Source organism: Trachemys scripta, chromosome 5 (assembly GCF_013100865.1).
Source record: "Trachemys scripta elegans isolate TJP31775 chromosome 5, CAS_Tse_1.0, whole genome shotgun sequence".
NCBI classification, from domain to species: domain Eukaryota; kingdom Metazoa; phylum Chordata; order Testudines; family Emydidae; genus Trachemys; species Trachemys scripta.
The window spans coordinates 63,417,410-63,438,259 of NC_048302.1; the positions used below are offsets into that span (position 1 = coordinate 63,417,410).

Sequence of the window (20,850 nt, forward strand, 5' to 3'; positions counted from 1 at the left end):
TCTGAAAACTCAATTTTGAAAAGCAGATATAAGAACATAAGAATGGCCATACTGAGTCAGACCAAAGGTCCATCTAGCCCAGTATCCTGTCTTCCGACAGTGGCCAATGCCAGGTGCCCCAAAGAGAATGAACAGAACAGGTAATCATCAAGTGATCCACCCCCTCTCACCCATTCCCAGCTTCTGGCAAACAGAGACTAGGGAGACTATCTCTGCCCATCTGGGCTAATAGCCATTAATGGGCCTATCCTCCATGATCTTATCTAGTTCTTTTTTTAACCCTGTTATGATCTTGGCATTCACAACATCCTCTGGCAAGGTGTTCCACAGGTTGACTGTGCATTGTGTGAAAAGAATACTTCCTTTTGTTTGTTTTAAACCTGCTGCCTATTAATTTCATTTGGTGACCCCCCTAGTTCTTGTGTTATGAGAAGGATTAAATAACACTTCTTTATTTACTTACTTTCTCCACACCAGTTTTATGGCGTTTTATCTTGAGGAATTAGAGTTTAAGTGATAATCAACTTGACAATAATTATGCTCAGTATTTAAGTAACAGATTACTAAAAGAGAGGACAGCCAGAAATGGAACAAGAGGATCGAAACTCCCTCCCACTCCCCCCCCCCCAAAAAAAAACTAACAAGAACAGATAAGGGTTTAAATTAATGAGGGAGGAGTGCATCAAGCAGGTCCTGTCTCCCTCTTGCTAGCCAATGGGAGACAGCAAGCCCAGGAAGAGGAGGTACTACCTGCATTCCTCCTGCTTGCACTCACCCCACTTTTACCATCAGAATCAGGTCCAATCAAGTCTTTAACCCACGGAGCCATGTGGACTCTATTTTAGGAGGTATGACCTTATTTATATACAGAGGAGACAGGTTTTTTTAGATTTTACCTTAGTTACTTACAAAGGAGGCTATCTATTAAGAAGCAGCTGAACAAACAGCTTATTATTATATTTTCCAAGAAACTTTGATTTTTTGCAATTTCCTGTGCTAGGAAATTGTGCTCATATGAATAACAGAAATAAATACTTTTCGAACAACTGACATGAGTAAGACGTTAAACTCCCCTTTCACTCCATTTTAAAGTATATATTTATAGACCTAACTTAAAGGGAAAGAAAAAAATTACTAGTGCTTAGGGGAAAAAAAGGTGGGGAGGTGAAAGCAGATGTCTTATTAAAAGATAAGGAGAACAGGACTGTTTCTGCGGTAATACCAGCAATGCTGAGCAAAGTATTTCTTGTACTATGTGTAGAAACTTTTTATGGACTTTTTTTTCTTCTCTCTTAAACACTTGCAGACTTTTCAGGTTGCTGTCAAGCTATATATTTTAAGTATGTGCATGGTTAACAGCAATCACTCATATGAGGCAAGTCCCATGGTATTTTCGTAGTGATTGCCTAAGCATATCCCATGTGCAGGAAAGCCAGTTGAGCTCGGAAGAAGCTCTATTCAATCACTTAAATAGAGAGACAGGCTGCTTTTCACTTAATTCCTCTAGTCCAACGGATATTCTTAGCCCTATTATCTGACTTCCTATAACACCTTTGAGGACTATCTTATATTTATATTTGTCTGAATTAAGTATTTTCAAGTTTATTGGGGGAAAATGCATTTCTTTCACTAATATAAGTCGCCTTGTACTATTAAGACTGAGGCTTATATTCCTGGACAAAAGCCACCTCTGTAGTTCCCCAAGTTATTGTTCAGCAGTATTATCCTTTGATATTTTGCTTGATAAAAATATATCTCAGTTTCATAATAGTAATTTTCCTTGATATTCAATTTTTTCTTGTGCAAAAACTTAGATTTTCTGGGGAAGTCATCCTTGCACTGGCAGTAGGGTCAGCCTGGACTGGTGGGAGGTGGCTTGTGCCACCCATATTAAGGGGATGTCTTAGTCCCTGGTGCAGAACAGGGTAGCTCTGTTCCCCAGCCACAATCTTTTTCCTCCCCCAGCACTGGGAACTCTTGCAGGGGAAGACAGAGTGGGCTCCAGAAGAAGGCCTTTGTTATTGTTTTTAATTTAGGATAGTTTAACGATGTATTCCATTGCATTTTGTGATGACAGAAAGATAATTTTAAAAACAAGTAATTAGAATGATTTATACCTCAAGTTAAAAACTTTGGATGTATTTGCATATTTTTGTTAGAATCCTAAAATGCTATTAAAATATAATGTATATATTGTTAAAAAGCATGTGCTATGCATGAGCATTACATCATGTTACACAGAATCTTGTAGACATTATAAACACTATGTGATTGCAATTTGAATGAGAACATGCACTGTGGTATAAGAAACCCTCACATTGAAATAATTGCCTTTTTTCTGAGGATGACAGCTGAATTGTTAACAAGTTATTAGGCTTATTCATGAACTGGATTCATAGATGCTTGCAATAGAGTTAAATTTATTTTAGAAAGTGCAGAGCTCTACTTTTAAAATAAGTTTAAAGATGATTCTACATGTTCTGAAATGGACAGTAATTAGAAAACTTCTTTGCTGGCAAAAGACTGTTGACAGTTCCAAACCGAATGCCTGTAATTGGTTGACCTGTGTTGCAGCTGGAAACAAAGTAAAGCTAATTTTCTTGGTCAGATGCCAACAGTCAGAAAGACTGTATGGTATAATAAATATTCCACTGTATATAATCTTGGGATTAAAAATGAAAAACGGCGAATAATGTCTTTGTGGAGGTATTAAACAAATTGAACTAAGAGGAAAAGGAGTTCTATTGCAACTGTGCCTTTTGTAAATTTGATCTGTCTTGTTATGAACTGTAAACACGAGAGTTTACAACAAGTAACCTCTTCATTGTAAAGCTTATTCTATTATTCTCCATGCATATTTTTATATTTGAGCATCCTATGTAGCTGGTGATAGAGGGCCTGATCCTGCTGCCATTAACGTTAATGATAAAGTTTCCACAGAGTTCAAATGGGGCAAGATCAGGACCACAGTGCTCAGTCTTGTAGTCCTTACTTATATGAATCCTCATCTTGATTGACTTAAATGGGAGGACTCACATGAGTAAGGACTACTGGGTTATTGACATCAGTATGACTGTGCATGTGAGTAATGTCACCAGAACTGAGCCTATAGTAAGATTTCACACGGCCTTGTTAACAAATCAAAACTGCAAACCATGGAGCAATTGGGATGGATTTTCACCTCTGCTAGGACCTTTCTGTGGAAGCATAAAAGGGCCTGAGGAGCTCTTGATCCAAACGGAGAACACAGGTTGCCATAATTTAAGAAGCACCCCAGGGTTGTCAAAGTCATTTTGGGGGCCTCCCTACCTTTCTAGCAGCCGAGAATTGAGAGGACAGAAAGATGGCTTGAAGTCACCTTGAGCTTCACTCTTCGAGCTGTGGAATTTTGTGCTCTTGCATTGCCGACAGACCCTGGTCGTCGGCAGGCAGGATCAAACCGGGGACCCCTGGAGCTTAAAGCATGAACCTTTACTGCATGAACTAAAAGCCAACTGGCTGTTAAGTAAGGCTGTAGAGCAGACTCATTAATTGCTCTCTAAGTGGGACAGACCATCACACCCAGGAGGTCTGTGGGTTACATACTTCCCCTAGATGCGGAAGCGTAACCCAAGCTTCAGAGACTTCCCAGATGAAATCCTGGACGAGCCCCCACTTGTAACGCTGACAGACCCTGGTCGTCGGAAGCCAGGATTGAAGTGGGGACCTCTAAAGCTTAGTGCATGAACCTCTACCACATGAGCTAAAAACCAACTGGCTGTTAGCTAAGGCTGTTAGCAGGCTCATTAATTGCCCTCTAAGTGGTCTCCGTGCCACTAGATGCAAAAGAACACCATACCTAGGAGGTGTGTGGGTTATACTGTGTTTAAGAGGCACAGCATAGAACCTAACACGTAGCATCTTGAATGTCTGTATATAGGGACTATAACAACATCTAAAATAGATACTATTTTTTAATTGACAAATTTAAAAAAAATCATTTTCTTATGGAGCACCCTTTAAATAGTATATTAAAATATTTTTAATGTACTTATGTTTCTAAAGGTCTTTTCAGTTAGTTTCTCCCTGGCTAACTCTCTATATTCAGGGGAAAGGTGAAAGTGATTAAACACGAACTGCTGTCAAATACACAAAGTAAACAAATTGGGGGGGGGGGAAGTGTTCATTAATTACTTTCAGTGTAAGTAATGTTTGGTGTGAATTATAATAACAATATGTTGAATTGTTTTCAGACATAAGATGTAATTGTCAGGTTAACTACGTCCCTGAAAAGCATATAGAGGAGCAGAGATGGAGATGTTACATCCAGACTTGTCATTAATTGTAAAGTTAGAAATAAGTACCTGCACAACTTTTTGGGATTGTACATCAACAATAAGCACTCTGTCCAAAGTAGGCTGAGTTACGTAAATGAACTTGTCTTTGATATTAACAGCAGATGCCCACACACACCTCTGAACAGTATCTCTTTCAGCTTTGGGACAAACTTCATCCTATAACAAATGAGAGAGAGAAATGAAAATCAAAACAATAAACTCAAGCAATGCAAAGACTGGTCACAATTACTGTTTGTATCATGTTTCCTCCTGGATCAACACAAGGGATATTGTATTTCATACAAGGAATTTTTTAAAAAAAGGTTAGGGTATAGACTATTCCAGGAGTTTATCATCTTAGTGTCAAAACCAATGTGGACAAACACCTTTAAGTCAGAATTTTTTTCAAAGTCTCATGGGTGAAATCCTGAACCCATTGAAGTTAATAGCAAAAATTTCCATTGAATTTGAAGCCTTAGGAAGAACTTGAAAAATATTCTGTTTAAAGATATATGTCAAGGTTGTTCTTCCCCTCCCCTTTATTTCTCCAACTTTTACTACTTGGGACGGTTGATCAAAGCAACATTTTTGTCTCCTTATGAATTCACCTGCTGCTTATTTCTCATCCACAGTCCTCTGTTGGATATATCATAACTAGTTGCTGTAGAAATGATTATGATGTGTCAGGGGATGATGATTTCAAATGGGAAATAAGCAGCAAGAATCAATGAGCTCTTAAATAAGAATTTTGTTTCCAAGCATAGGGCTCCTTTGAAAAGAGTAAAGGGGAAAAAAATACTATGCCATACCAATAGAACTGGTACTAAACAGTATGTTTATCATGACATGAAATATGCTTTAAAGCTAACTTTTCTATAGCATCAGTATTTTTGATCATTGTTCCTCTGATACACAGACAGGATCTTCACATGACAAAGTTATACATAAATAAATTTCCAATTCCAAGAGACAGACCTACTTGTATAGAAAGTCACTAACACCCACTGGTTTCTCTATGGTTCTTAAATCTCATGGGGTGGGGGATTCTGAAGAAATCACATTGATAGGGAAGAGGGCATGCATTCAGTACTATGAGATAGTACATAAAAAACATGCCCTTTAAAGGAACGTGAATGCTGAATAAAATTCCCTTAGCATTGGCTATAAAATTGTGCTAGTTCAGGGATCAGCAACCTTTGGCACGTGGCCCGTCACGGAAATCTGCTGGCGGGCTGGGACGGTTTGTTTACCTGCAGCGTCCACAGGTTCGGCCGATTGCAGCTCCCACTGGCCGCGGTTCGCAGTTCCAGGCCAGTGGGGGCCGTGGGAAGCACATCCCTCGACCCGTGATGCTTCAACGTTCAATAATATCAATGTTCAAGATAAAAACTGGTGTTTACTAGCAAAAGATTGGCCAGGGTTTCATATGAGGTTTATATGAAGGAGTTTGGAGACGGAATGGAGCAAGTCAGGGAGAAGCTGGGAGGAAGTAGAGGAAACCACATATGCACATGCTTAAATTTAAGCACCTGCTTAAGTGCTTTTCTGAATTGGGGCCCAGAATATTCACTGGAGTGTCCCTATCTACACACTGGTGATTTCAGGTGTGTATTTTGAATCCTGGTTCCTGTGATGGGGATCCATTCAATTACATTATTTGTTTTTCTTCTCTATGACTTCAGAGAGTATCCTATGTGTGAGTGCATAAAGCAAGCTATTTGAGAATTTAAAAATGAATCTCTATGTGAAAATGAAGTAAAATATGAGACCCATGAAACAAATTTCAAGTGCTAATATTTTTTAAATTTTATGTGAAACTAAACTGGAGATATGGAATATTCAGAATTTTTCTTTCTCCTATTCTATGTCACACACACAAAATGTAAAACAAATGCTGTCTCAAATAATAAATTAGAGAGATGGACAAATTGAAGTTTATAATTAAACTCCCAATGCAAATGCAACCATGGAGTCACTATAGTGGCTTTATAATTTATTTATTTTTTGAATTCCACAATATGCTTGCTGACCCTTGCTCTCCTCAAAACATCCTTTACAAAAATATGTTGAAAGTTTAAAATCAATAGTATAAAAACACTACAATCCCCAAACTCTCTTATCTAAAATATGGTTTTGTTTCCTCACATGAATCGCTTTCCTACTTGCTTCCCCACTTACTCAATCCCCCATTTATCTGGCATTCTAGAGGTTCCATAATTATTTGGGATAAATGGTGCTGAAATTTTGCCTTTTAAAGAGGTAAAAAATTATGTGAGGAAGCTGAATTTGGAGTTCTCTTTAAAACTATACTCTCTACTATTAAGATTCCATATTAATTTCCCTAGTGGTTGGGTAATTGGATAAAATAATTTTTCCTTAAAATATAGGTATAAATGTACTATTTTCTCTTTTTAATTAAAAAGTAAGCACTTTTCCTTTTTTCTAATTCAGCCTTTGTACAAGACAAGCAAACATCTGATAAAAGGCAATGGAAAAAGTCAGTTTATTTAATTCTTTTCACCACATTTCCCTAATCAGAAAATGACTCATCCTAAATCAAACCAAGGGATGGTGGAAAATAATTCCTTGGAAGTACTGTAAAGAATGTTTGAAGAAGTTGGGGGCAACAATACATTATAAAGGGAAAACATTTGTTTGTGGACAAATTTTACTTTAATCCAAATCAATACAATAATTCCATTGTCCAGCTATACCAAAAAGAGGACATAAGACACTTAATATGGTTTTAATCAGGCCACAACTTTATTATTAGATGTATGGCATTACCTAGCAGTTAAAAGTATACAGTACAGGTAACTCCATGTTCATTCAATATCTACCGGAGGTGGGGGAGCTTTCATCAGCACCCCTCTTTTTCCATCCAGGTACCCCAGCCCACCCAGAGTTGGGACCTTACCAAGCCCTCCCCCCCAAAAAATGAGGATTAAGATGGGTTATAAGAAAAGAGGTGACTCCCTGCCATAGCAATCATAGGAGCCCAGAACTCCCCAAACCCCTTCCACTCCTTTAAAAAACACCACCTTTTAAAGTCCTTTACCAAGCCATTTATCTGGTCACTATATCCCTTCCCTATGGAGTACCTGCATCAGACGTCTGCTCCACAATTGCATCATGAGTTGCAACATCATAGCCTAACTCACCATAACAAAGCCCCCCTGAAACTACTGTGGGGAAGGCAAAAAAAAAAAAAGAACACTCCACCCTTGGCCAATTTGATGGTAAGGGAAAAATTCCTTCCCTAGGAAGGGGCAACTAGTGATGCCCACAGCAGGTCCTGAGTCCTGACCAACCCTGGTATTTTGCTACATCCAAGGATGGAGAGGACAGGTGCTGCTCTGTCTGGTCCAGGAGAAAGGGGCTTGTTCTGCCGGGTTTGCCCCTTTCTAACTCCCAGCCCTTCCAGTCCCTGGAGATGAGTCAGCATTGCCACATTGACCCACTCTGCCTTTGGCAACAGCTTCTGAGCCCCTCTTCCCCCATCCAACCCGTAAATCGCTATTCCCTCCGGCAAGCTGGACAACAGCCTCCGCACCCACTTAAAGGTGCAGTGCGTCCAATTGTATGTCATGGGCTTTGAATCAAGCCATTTAAACACAGATTTGATAATCTGATGAACTCTTATTACATAATTGTAATTAATAAACTCAAAAAAACCCTCCTTCTACTGGTTAAGGTTTGTTTTCAATACAAACAATTTTCCATAAAAAAAAGTGTTGGACAAGATTCCAGTCTGAAATTCAGGGTGAGCACCCCACACATCTCACAAAGAGTACAACTACCTTTGTGAATGTTGAACCAGTCGGGGATTTTTCAAAGTATACAGTGAAATATAACTTCCCTTTCATAATTTAGTCCTTTGGTTTGCTAGTGTAATTCAGCGGAGATAGATCAGCAGCCTGGAAAAGCGAAAGGAATGTGAATACTGCCACCAGAAAAACTGGATGGTATTAGTGTTAGCTATTGTACGGTAACAGGTTGTACAAGATACTGTATATGTTGTTATTATGCAAAAAGAACAGGAGTACTTGTGGCACCTTAGAGACTAACAAATTTATTAGAGCATAAGCTTTCCAAGTACTCCTGTTCTTTTTGCGGATACAGACTAACACAGCTGCTACTCTGAAAGTTGTTATTATGTGCACTCATTTTAGAAGGACAGGACCCTGGTTTAAAATGTTAAAACTGTAATTTAACAACAACAATTACAACACAATTCCAGGATAAAAAATAGTGTTAAAGAATTTGGTCCCATCTTACATTTATGTGCTTAAATGTTGTCATGAACTGGTATAATTGTGTAAAGGACAGACAAGGATTGAAATCTTGGCTCCACTGAAGTTAATGGGAGTTTTGCTATTGACTTCAGTGAGCCCGAGTTTTCACCAGCCTCAGGGATCTGAGTTTTTTGCTTGTTTTAAGAGTAACTCAATGATTTTCACTCTGCAGGGCAGAAGATCCCCTGCACAACAGTAGAATTTTAGGGCTTCTAATCATCAGTATGAACTTTTCAAGGCCAATGAAATCAAATCCATCTATGAAATATTTTAAGTACTTCATTATTACTCTGAGAATAAGAGAGATCCACTTTCCTCTGGCACCAATGTAATGAAAGGAATCAATACATTCAGAAACTTCTGAATGGAGTGTAGGCTTCTATTTTTCTGGGGGGAAAAACAGAGCAAGTTTGGGATGCCACTGAACCAAATATGGATGCATGCAACCAAACGAGGCTTCAATCCAGCAAAGTACTCAAGCACATAGCTAACTTTGAAGATGTGAGTAGTCCCATTGATTTAAATGTTAAGCACTTGTGTAAATGCTTTGATGGATTGAGGCTCAACAGAATGAGTGCCAATAAAATCTTAGTTTATACTTGGTGGGGAAACTACATTTTTCCTCATCAAAATGTAGACATCTAATTTACTGAACAGAGTGTACACAGCTACCAAAGAGCCCTAAATATGAGTTTAAGGAGTGTATGGAGTATTACATCAGAAAGATGTTAAAAAAAAGAGTAATTCAAGGAACTGTGCATTCGCTTCCACTGAAGGGCTTATATTTAGAAGGCTTTGTAAAAAAAAAAAAAAAAAAAACACTGCATGGTTTCTTGTAGACATACCAAAGAATTAAATAATGGAAATTTGTCCATGGTAGGTATATTAAGTGGTGGGGCAAAAACGTATGCATAGCTATAAAAGTAGATATAAATAAAATCCTACCCAGTAAAGCTCTCTGGTAAAGGAAGCAGGAAGAAAGAATAACTGAGAATGCATGACATAAATCCTTACCAGTCAATGAGCACAAGCTGAAAGTTGATGAAATCTGACACTACACCAAAATTGAATTTTTATTTAGAGCAAACCCAGAGCTTTTTCTAAAGAGGTATGGGAAAGATAACAACTGACTCTTTTGCAGAGTGTATCTAAAGTTCCTGCTCAATGAGTTATTTTGAGTAGCACACAGCTGCAGTCTTGATATTAAGAGTGTATATAGGGAATTCTGTTAAATCCATGCTTCAATCCTTCTTATAGGAAGGAAATAATCTCAGTGGACTTCTATTTGTCCTATTACACTCCAGAATCTTTCACTGAAAATCAACCCCTTTTTCTTGGACAGGGAAGTGAAAAGTAGTTTAACAAGTATTTGTAAAAACAAAAACAAACAACAATAAAACAACAGAAAACACACACACCAAGGTAGCTGTCTGAATACTCTCATGTTTCTTTCTGCAAGAAAAAGTCCCCATTAACCTGCCTATTCAAGGGAAGAAAAAGTCAGTCTTCTGATGTACATGCAGCACTATCATTGACGTTAATGGAGGTGACCCACACATTCAAGGGCAAAATCTACTGCTCCCCACCACCTTTTTAAAATATGTATCCATGTGCTACCTTATAATTTTATACATAAACCAAGATACATTCTACAGAGACACCAAGTTTGTTCCTATTTAAAGAAAAGAGTCACTCTCTAACATTTCCTTAGCTTAATTAGAATGTTATTTTGGAAATGGAAAGCTACAAAAAAGAAATAAGATTTTTTTCATTAAACTTACTTATCCATATCATTAATCATTTTGAAGATCATTAAATTCTTAAACAAAGCACAGGATACATTTAAAATATTCTCTTTTTCACTTTAACCCAATACAATTTTCAAAGACTTCTTCAATAATCAGTTTTTGAATTAACCATCCATGAAGAAAGGTCTTTGGCTTATTTTTGGCTGTCAACCTAATTTAACTTAATCAGCACAAATCAAGGCACGATTAGCTGCCAAAAGCATAATTATTCACAGTAAAAATATATCTTGCTGTTGTGTATTGCATACTATGACTTCTCTAATGACAGCTGAAGAGGCAAATTACATAGAGACAGTTCTGTTTTTTTCATTTTTTTTTTACTTAAATGTACTTTTGGTAATTGGAAAACATTGCATGGGGGATTGCTCATGGATTGTTAGACTGAGGTTTTCATCTAAAGCTCCATCAGTCAAATCCAGTCCAGATGTGCAGTGAGAAAGAGTTATTACTGTTTGAAAGCTTTATAATAGACTATACAACATGAGTTAATTTAGATACGAGCACAAAAGTGCTCCTATCAGAAGTGCCCATCACTCCAGTCAATAAGGGAATGAGTGGACGTGGAGACTAAACTACTGTTTACAGAGTGCTTTACAAACATATGCAAAAATTGAACACAGAGAAGTGGATGAAACTGGGTACAACACCATTCATTGCAAAGAGATGCAACTGCTTACACCATAGTAAGAGAATCTCTTTTGGTGTTAACAGTCTCCATTGACTATGACAATTTACACCAGCAGAGGTCTCTGATCTCCAGAGCTGACAATCTAATTTAGACAAATAAAATAAAATGGGGAACAATAAAAAACAGTTCAGCATTGAGGCACATTGATTTGTAGCAATTACCTGCTCCAATGGACATGTAGAAAACTTCACTTTCCATGGCCATCATCCTGGCACATTTGACCAGCATTAAATTGACATTTTTCTTTTGAAAGAATAGAATCACTGAGAAACAAAACTCTATAAATAAATTTATAAAATACTTGCCTGAAACCCAAGGAGTTTTTCACTGGGCTTAATATGTCTCTGAAATTCACATTCTACGGGTTGTATCACTTTGATTCCATCTTCATAAAACACATAGAACATGTTCCCAATTCCCAGACCTTAGGAACAAAAACACATCTAAATGAACAAAATTAGACCCTAAGAAAACAACAACAAAAAATACACAACCAACTTCTCCTTTTGAACACAAGCCCTCACCATATCACTGCACCATATCACTGGTATGTAATCAATTTAATAATGTGCATGAGGTTAATAAAGCTAATCCTATGGGATCTTTTATTGTTTAGCTAAAACAAAAAAACTGATATTATTCAGGATTTCACATTCTCTCCCCCCTCGCCCCATGAGTAAGCCAGTGGGCTTCATGAACGCAGACTTGGAAATAACAAGGAGTCCTTGTGGCACCTTAGAGACTAACAAATTTATTTGGGCATAAGCTTTTGTGGGCTAGAGCCCACTTCATCAGATGCATGAAGTGAAAAATACAGGAGCAGGTATAAATACATGAAAGGGTGGGGGTTGCTTTACCAAGTGTGAGGTCAGTCTAACAAGATAAATCAATTAAAAGCAGGATACCAAGGGAGGAAAAATAGCTTCATTAATGAAAATGATCGTGTAAATTATTTTTTTTTACTTTGGGATTAAATGAAAATAAATTCCACATATTTTTCACTTTTTCTTTTCTGAGGAATGAGTTCAAATAATTTCTATAAAAGGTTAACAAATGTCCTTATTTTTAGTTATTCATTATTATATATCACATTTCTTTCAGTACTGTAAAGAAGATATTCTCTATTACATTTTACTGGAAAGTCATCGTGGAGGAAGAGGAGGCCTACTTTAATGCTAATTTGAACAAACACAAATGTTTATCCACTGTATAATCATAGAAATGTAGGTCTGGATGGGACTGTGAGAAGTCATCTAGTCCAGCACCCTGTGCTGAGACAGGACCAAGAATACCGAGACCATTCCCGACCGATGTTTGTCTAACTTGTTCTTAAAAATCTCCAGTATCAGGGATTCAACAACATCCCTTGGAAGCTTATTCCAGAGCTTAACTATACTTATAGTTACAAAGTTTTTCCTAATATCTAACCTAAATCTCCCCGATGCAGATTAACAGTATTACTTGTTGTTCTACCTTTAGTGAACATGGAGAACAACTGATCGCCATCCTTTTTATAAATGTATTAGAAGACTTATTAGGTCCCTCCCCCAGTCTTCTTTTTTCAAGGCTAAATGTGCCCAGTTTTACTTTTCCTCTGAAGTCAGGTTTTCTAAATCTTTTTTTCATTTTTCTCTGAACTCTGCATTCTTTCCAATTTCTCTACATCTTTTCTAAAGTGTGGCATTCAGAACTGGACACAGTACTCCAGTTGAGGCTTCACCAGTGCCAAGTAGATCCCCTGTGTCTTACATACAACACTCCTCCCCCATGAATTATATTAGCCTTTTTCCCAATTGCATCACACTGCTGGCTCATATTCAATTTGTGATCCACTTTGACCCCAGATCCTTTTCAGCAGTACTACTGTCTAGCCAGTTATTCCCCCTTCTGTAGTTGCGCATTTTATTTTTCTTTTCTAAGTATAGTACTTGTCTTCATTGAACTTCATTTTGTTGATTTCAGACCAATTTTCTAATTTGTCAAGGTACTTTTGAATTCTATTCCTGTCCTCCAAAATGTTTGCAACCACTCCCAAATTCCTTTTATCCCACAAATTTTGTTAGCATACTCTCCACCCCTTTATCCAAGTCATTAATGAAAATATTGAATTGTACTGGACCCTGGACACACCCTATGGGATTAGATACATTCTCCTAGTTTGACAGTGAACCATGATAACCACTCTAAGTTCAACCTTTGAACCAGTTGCTATGGGGGACCATGTGAAAAACCTTACTAAAATTAAGATATATCACATCTACTGCTCCCCCCTCTCCACTAGGACAGTAACCCTGTAAAAAGAAAAGCAAATTAGGTGGTCTGGAATGATTTGGGCTTGACAAATCCAAGTTGGCTATTCCTTGTAACCACCCTCTAGGAGGTTACAAAATGATTGCTTAATAATCTGTTCTACTATCTTTCCAGGTATCAAAGTTAGGCGATTGTTCTATAATTCCCCAGGTCCCCTTTGTTCCCCTTTTTAAACATAGATACTATGCCTGCCCTTCTCCAGTTGTCTGGGATCTTACCACATAATTGCTTCAAGGTCCAGATGCATCCATGCTGACCAATAACTACAACTGTGAGAGCTTGTATTAACTGTACTGTCAATACTCAACTCCATCAAGGCACAGCAGCAATAAGTAAATATCAGACTTAAAGGAAAGGTAAGGATGGTGGGAGTCTTGCAACAGTGTAGAAAGGGAGGAAAGGCATACTTCCTCCTGGTGTTGCCTTTATTGGATGTCTGCTGTCAACTTCCTGCCAACTCCAATACTTGTTAAAGGCACAGGGATTGACCTGACAATAAGAGAACTGCCATTGGCCTGTGAGTGTTTGAGTATAGTTCCCACTCCACAAATAGAAGTCCTGGGACCATAAAAAAGTCTGGGACATGTTTACTCTGTTCTCATCAGTCTACACACTGTACATTATTTTTATTATTAATAACTATTGTTACAGAAGCAAAAAAATGTGGTAGGTACTCTGTAATCACAGAAGATGACAGAAGATCAGGCTTGAAAAGTTTACGCTCAACTTATACTCAGAAGACAAAAAAGAGGCCAATAATGTACTCAGTCCTATACAAGACAAGAAATGAGAGAGAAGCCTTTGCTAAAGTTGCAAAATAAGCTTGGAGGGTGATACACGTTAGATTCTCAGTCCCCACCAACTGAATCAAGAGCCCTAGTATGTGACTCTCAGTGTGGTCTTGGAAAACTCACTTGAACCCTCTGGGCCAGATTCCCACCTAGTGTACCTTGGCTTAGTTCCACTGAGGTCACTGGATTGGCAGGTTTATATCAGCTAAGGCTCTGGACCCCGTAAAATAGGGATGTTGAAAGAACTAGTTAATATCTGTAAAACACTTTGGCAATATAAAGAATATGTGCTAAGTTTTATTTTGTAATTAGGCCATTTCCAAGTCAAATGTTATATTTTGAACTTTGATTTCTATGGAACAGAAAATTCAATCACAAAAAATGTATTTGAGTGCCACCCATCAACACCTACTGCGGCAAAAGAGCACTGTAGTACAGAGCAAAATCTGTGAGAAACTCAGCTACCATGAGTCTTTCACTGAAAGTAATTGAAAAAAAAACGAACCCTCATATTTATGGAAATATTTGAAAGTTTCCCTAGAACTTTAATTGAATATAGCGCTAGTCAGAGTTAAGACTAAAGGGTCATATTAACACTTTGGCTTCAACATTTTCGCTTGTGTCTAGATATTGCTATGGTAAGTCATATTAAAGCACAGAACTCAGATCCTGCAAAATACCTATCATTGGAAGTAAACCTTAGAAGACAACAGTGTTCTAAACTGCACAAACACCTGATACTGCTTATGTCATAAAATGTATCCCTCAGAGAAGTTTCCAATCGGTCATGAAATTTTTCCCCAGAGTCACAACTTTATATCAAGAAGCAGCTGCTTTGTCTCATTAACTAATTAACCAATCAGAATTCTCTATTATTCTGGGAGCTGCACAAGATGACACTCTTGACAAATGATTCACACAATGCGGTCAAAATTCTAACTACAGATAGGCTGAATGATGAAAGATTTATAACATCAACAGGACAAGTTAAGGGCAAAGCAATAGCCTAGATTCTAACTCTGAGTTTCCTTGTTCCTATGCATTTAACCCTTAACATTACACAAATGTAGGTTAAATACAAACAATAAAATAGTTGTTGTAAATAATTAATTTGCCCCAAAATAAAGAAAAGCAGTTGACAATGGCATGCTTATATAAAGGCATTCAAATACCATGATATTAAAAAAAAAAAAAGCACTGCAAATGGAAAGATAATTACTAGAACTACTGACGGCTAACAAGAAATGTAATAGGCACAAAAAAAATATCATAGTATAGAAAAAATAATGTGTTAATACCTTCCTCTCGCCACAATATGTTTGCAACTGCAGCATGTAAGAGAGAGAAAGAACAGAAGAGACAAATGAACAAGAAAAAAAAACATGAAATGGTATATCAGTCCCTGAAATAATTATGATGCTACATTTTCTGGCTCATAAACTAAAGAACTTGTATAGACAAAATACAGTGAATTTACCAAAAGTTTCATATCAAACTATTGTACTTCAAAATGGGAAAAGCAACTACTTATCCATGCTTGTTGTTGATGTATTTTTTGCAATTAACATTTCTAGCCTTTTATTAATAAAGAGTGTTTTAATATTCCATTACTAACAACAAATCTCAAGTTTTTGTTCATAGAAATATAGATAAGATTATATCTGAAGATAATTTTCATCTACTGTTTTTAGTGCAAGTAATGAATTTTGAAGAATTATTCATTTTAGAAAAAAGTGATGAGACACACACACACACACACACACACACACTTAAGAACATATTTATAAGAGGCACTTACAAATCATTCTTACTTCTATTCTGCTGTAACATGAGTCTTGATACTTTGAAGTTAATAGTATATTTGCCATTGATCGGCAGGCAGTGATCGATCCAGCGGAGATCGATTTATCGCATCTAGTCTAGACATGATAAATCAACCCCCAAGCACTCTCCTGTTGACTCCTATACTCCAGTGCCACGAGAGGCGCAGGCAGAGTCAACGGGGGAGCGGCAGCAGTCGCTCACTGCGGTGAAGACACGACAGTAAGTCAATCTAAGTACGTCGACTTCATCTACGTTATTCACGTAACTTAGATCAATCCTGCCCCCTCCTCCCCCCAACGTAGACCAGGGCTTTATGGGGCAAACACACATGAATTGTGAGTTACATTTACATGACATCTTTAGCTAGAATTGAAATTCTTGCTTTAAGTGTTTGGATTTTAGACATGTGGGATGGAGAAAAATTAATTATACAAATTCTGTTATCCCTTCCATTTAGGTGGGATAGAATGTACCTAAATAGAACTATATATTTCTAAATATTTAAAGCACAACCTGCAGTGGAAGAAACAAATCAAACAAACACACAGACCCCTTGAAAAACAATTGTTCTCACAAATATATACAAATTTCAAGGAAAAGGAACAGAAGAAAGAGAAAGCAAAAGATTTTGTAAGCCCTGGAGAATGCCATTAGACTTTTTACTAAGTTCATGATTCAGAGGCTCTGGAAAACATGACAGTTGGGTTTTTCCTATTATCTTATTGCCTGCCTCCTCATTGTATTTCACAAACTGTCTCTCTTAGTAGTACTGACTTGCTGTATGACCTTAGCCATAGTACTTAAACTCACTGTCTTTCAATTTCCCCATCTGCACTAGAGGAGGAGAACATTTATCCACATTCAGCACTTTCAGACCTATGGATGAAGTTTTCTATATAAGTGTAAATTAGTAGTAGCAATAGTGAAATGTAGCACTATTGAATTTTGGAGTCAAAGCTTCACTCTTCTACATGAGAGCATACATTATTAACATATTACCTGATTAATGTTTATTAGCTTTATAAGTGTTTAATTTTTGTGCCTTTGTTAATTGCCCCTTTTGCATATAGTAACTTCAAACTCCCAACACTGTAATATCTTCAAGATGTGACCCATTGATGTGTTATACACTACAAATGGCTAATAATAATTGTGGTCCTGATTCTGCCACCCTTTATTCACATTATGATGTTTCTATATAAGGGGGCAGATCCTTCTCAGTTGGTTTAAATTGTGACAGAGCCACTGGAATCAAAATTGAGTCACAGCAATTTAAAATCTATTTGTATATGCTTTCAATAATTTATTTTTATATTTGCTCTTTTGAAGTCAGGTTGGCTTCTTATTTCAAAAAGAGGTTGACTTCAGTGGAGTTATGACAATTTACACCAGCTCAGGTCTGTCCCTAGGTATCCTGCTGCTTTCAGTGAGACTATCTACAGAGTAAATTACTACCCAGCAACAGTGAGGAGGGCAGAAAAGGGCTCTATGTTTACAGCATAAAATGAGCTGGGCTTGCAGTGTGATATTACATTGGCAATCACGAACACGGTAGTTAATATGCCTCTGTTAGTGTAAGGTACAATACTTTTTACTTGGCTACTCATGTGTAAGCAATTTGGCTGTTCTGCTAAATGATATTTCTTTTGTCCTTGTGTAAAAGGGTTTAATAGTTTGCAACAGATCTAGTCCTTTTGCTATAAACTGCATTCATGTAGGGATGGAAGATTAACTTGGTGTCTTATTGACTGATTCTCTTTGTGAAGAAAGAAGAAAGAAACCAAGTTGACATAAAGAGAGCAGATCTATCTATCTATCTAAACAATTGAGAGGGTATAAAATATAGATTTTAAATTGTGTTACTCCAAATAATGGAGAGAAAAAGGTTGGATTTGGATTTTTTTTTCTACTTAAAGAAAATTTTCAATTAGATATAGTCCTGCTGCTATAGAGCCAAGCTTCCCCTTTTCTGCACAGGAAGGTGAGAGCTGGTGTACCTTTAGAGAGAAGGAAGTACAGCCAATAAAGTGTTACCCTTCCCTTTAACTCCTTAGAAGCCCCTCTTTGCAAACAACCTGCAGCATAGCCTCTTCACATGCAGGGGATAGCAACATGAACTTAAGGAGGAGGCGGGGGTGCAAAACAAGAAAAAACACTCTACACGTCATATACCCCCAGTAACTCAATCTTTCCAAGAAACAAACAAACAAACAAACAAACATGGTAGTTAACACCCCAGCAATTAACTGCCCTTTGTACATCTGCAGCGGGGTAGGGCACAAATAGGGATCCAGAGAGCAGCATAGATGAGCAGGGTGCCCTTGCAGAGGCACTAGGATAGTGTGGCTGGAGACGATTATGCATGAACATTCAGTATCTGCAGCATTTGTGGGCTCAATTTCCCTATGTAATGTTATGCAGGGTCTCTCTGCAAGACTCAAAAGCTGTCTCCCTAGAGCAAATTGGAGGGATTTTTTTTAAAAATTAGTTTTCCTCTCCAAAGATTTTCTTAAGGACAGCATGAATACCCAAATGTATTCAAGGCCTCCTGCTCTGAGCTGTAACTCCTGCATTTGAACAATAAAAAGGTGGACGTGGGGGCACGAGATAAAAGAAAATTAAAACCATTCCCCCAATTATTTCAACATGTAAGGACATGACATTAACAAATGCATGACCTCTAAGACATTCAATACAGAATACAAATAATCTGGTTAATACAAAATGATATATATGGTTTCTAGACTTGTTATACAAGACAAAAAATGAAGGAAGGGAAAAAAACCCCTCAGCTTTAGAAAAACTGATTTACTAGCTTGAAAATACCACAACATACCTGATAAACTGTAGTGGGACGAAGATTTAGCATTGCTTTTTGAAACTGCACCTTGGATGTGAAATACAGATTTCACAGATTTTAAGAGTGGACCATTATCACCATCTAATCTAACCTCATGGATAGCACAGGCCAAAGACACTGACCCAATAATTTATGCATTAAGTTCATAAAAATATGTTATAGCTCAAATAGAAGTTAAGGAAGATATCCAGTCCTGATATAAAGATTCCAAGAATGGAGGATCCACCACATCTGCACTACAGATGAAAGTCACTACAAGGAACATACCCTTCAGATTCTATTTTTAACAAAAACTAATCACTCAGCCATATCCCAATACTCAACTCTTGCATTTTTATTAGGCTCAAGGTGGAAAAAATGCATGATTATAAGTAATATCATAGATGAAAATTCTTCTCATGTATTAAAATGGAGAATTGCCATGTTCCAAGCATGTCTTTTTTGTGTCAAGAAATGCATTATGTAATGCATTAAAACCAGGGCTTTGGAGCAGAGACCGGAGCTGGAGCAGGAGCTGGAGCTGGAGCGCGGAGCTGCAGGTTTTTGCCTGGAGCTGGAGCAGAGCCAGAGCACAGCTCCAAAGCCCTGATTAAAACTACTTCTTATTAATCAGTTACATATTTACAATATACAATTATTAAATAATAATAGATCCAGAACTTTTTCCCTTGAACAAGAAGTGTTCTTAACATAATCAGAAACCTCCACAATAGGCCAGAGAAGCTCTGAATGGCTAGCAAAACACACATACTCAGTAGTTACAAAAGATGACTTATAAATAAAGAAAATGCAGTGTAACTACAAATTATAAATATATTTCTATGCTTTTGTGGTGGGCACCATTTTCCCAACACCTGACCATAAATTACTAACATGCATTTTTAAAACCTATTTTTCAATTGTTCAGCCTTCTATTCATCTTCCTTCTTTGGTGGCCACTGCTCTTTCTCTCTTTATGGAAGGCAGCTATACAGCTCTCATAAATATACCATTAGCATTTCACAGATTGTCTGAGATGAATCTTCTTATACAATGCAGCTTCTTATACCCTCTGAACAGAAAGAAAAATAACATGCTACTCCTAGGAGAGGGTGCTAGAACATTGTTCTCAAAATGAAGTCTCCTGTAACCTACTACATTGTGCTGCCACCAAACTGTTGTCATTATAGTCACTCCACCATAAGAGCTCCTTAAAACAGCCAAAATACAAACTTCAAATGATGTGCCACATTATCAAAGTGGCACCCTCCTGTGGCCTCTCCAGACACAATTCACCCCACTGTGGGTCTGTGCTGGTATGTCTCTATTTTGATAAGGTCCGGTGTAGTGGTGCATTGGCTTGCTAGCCAGAGTACCCCTCGGTCCTACGACTTTCAGAGCATAAATATTAAAAGATAATCAGGAATCTCTAACTCGATTCAAAACAGGGTCATCCCACAAACCTTTGGTGGGGCCCCACCCTTCCATTCAGGGCTGGTCTCCCAAACAGTCTGTTCTTCTGCCAGTGACCTTGCCTCTCACCCCTGCCACTCCATTTAGTCTGGTCTACCTTTCTAGGAGGGCAGGTCTGGCTGCCAAGCAAACTCCGTCTCAAGGCTGCAACCAGGCTTCTCTTCCATCAGGAGAGGCCTTACCCTCCTTCCTCATCAACAGTGAATTAGGCTAGTTCTCCTTTTAGCTCTGCTTTCCACATCTAAGATTGGCTACAGGTGTAGTGAAGTAGGACCATATGGATTCTCAGGCTTTCCCCAATCCTTTCATTAGCAGTGGAGAGCTTGCTATCATCCTTAAAGCCCTCACTGCCAGTATGGGACCTCTCTGCCCCATCACATGATATTACAATGTCCTAATTTTCTTCTTTATATTGAAATGGTAGAGCAGGGGTCGGCAACGTTCGGCACGCAGCTCATCAGGGTAAGCACCCTGGCGGACCAGGCCAGTTTTATTTACCTGCTGAC

The 20,850-nt window shown here is 37.8% G+C and overlaps 1 protein-coding gene across 2 annotated transcripts in view; it reads right to left on the bottom strand.

Annotated features, from left to right (window-relative positions):
* FSTL5 (follistatin like 5) overlaps positions 1-20,850 on the bottom strand; it is a 568,085-nt gene that overhangs the window by 61,660 nt on the left and 485,575 nt on the right. For both annotated transcript variants that reach the window (XM_034772507.1, XM_034772508.1), the window contains 3 exons: positions 15,507-15,533; positions 11,413-11,531; positions 4,344-4,493 (listed from right to left, as the gene is read on the bottom strand). In XM_034772507.1, coding sequence (XP_034628398.1) covers positions 4,344-4,493; positions 11,413-11,531; positions 15,507-15,533 — 296 coding nt within the window. The remainder of the gene's footprint in view (positions 1-4,343; positions 4,494-11,412; positions 11,532-15,506; positions 15,534-20,850) is intronic.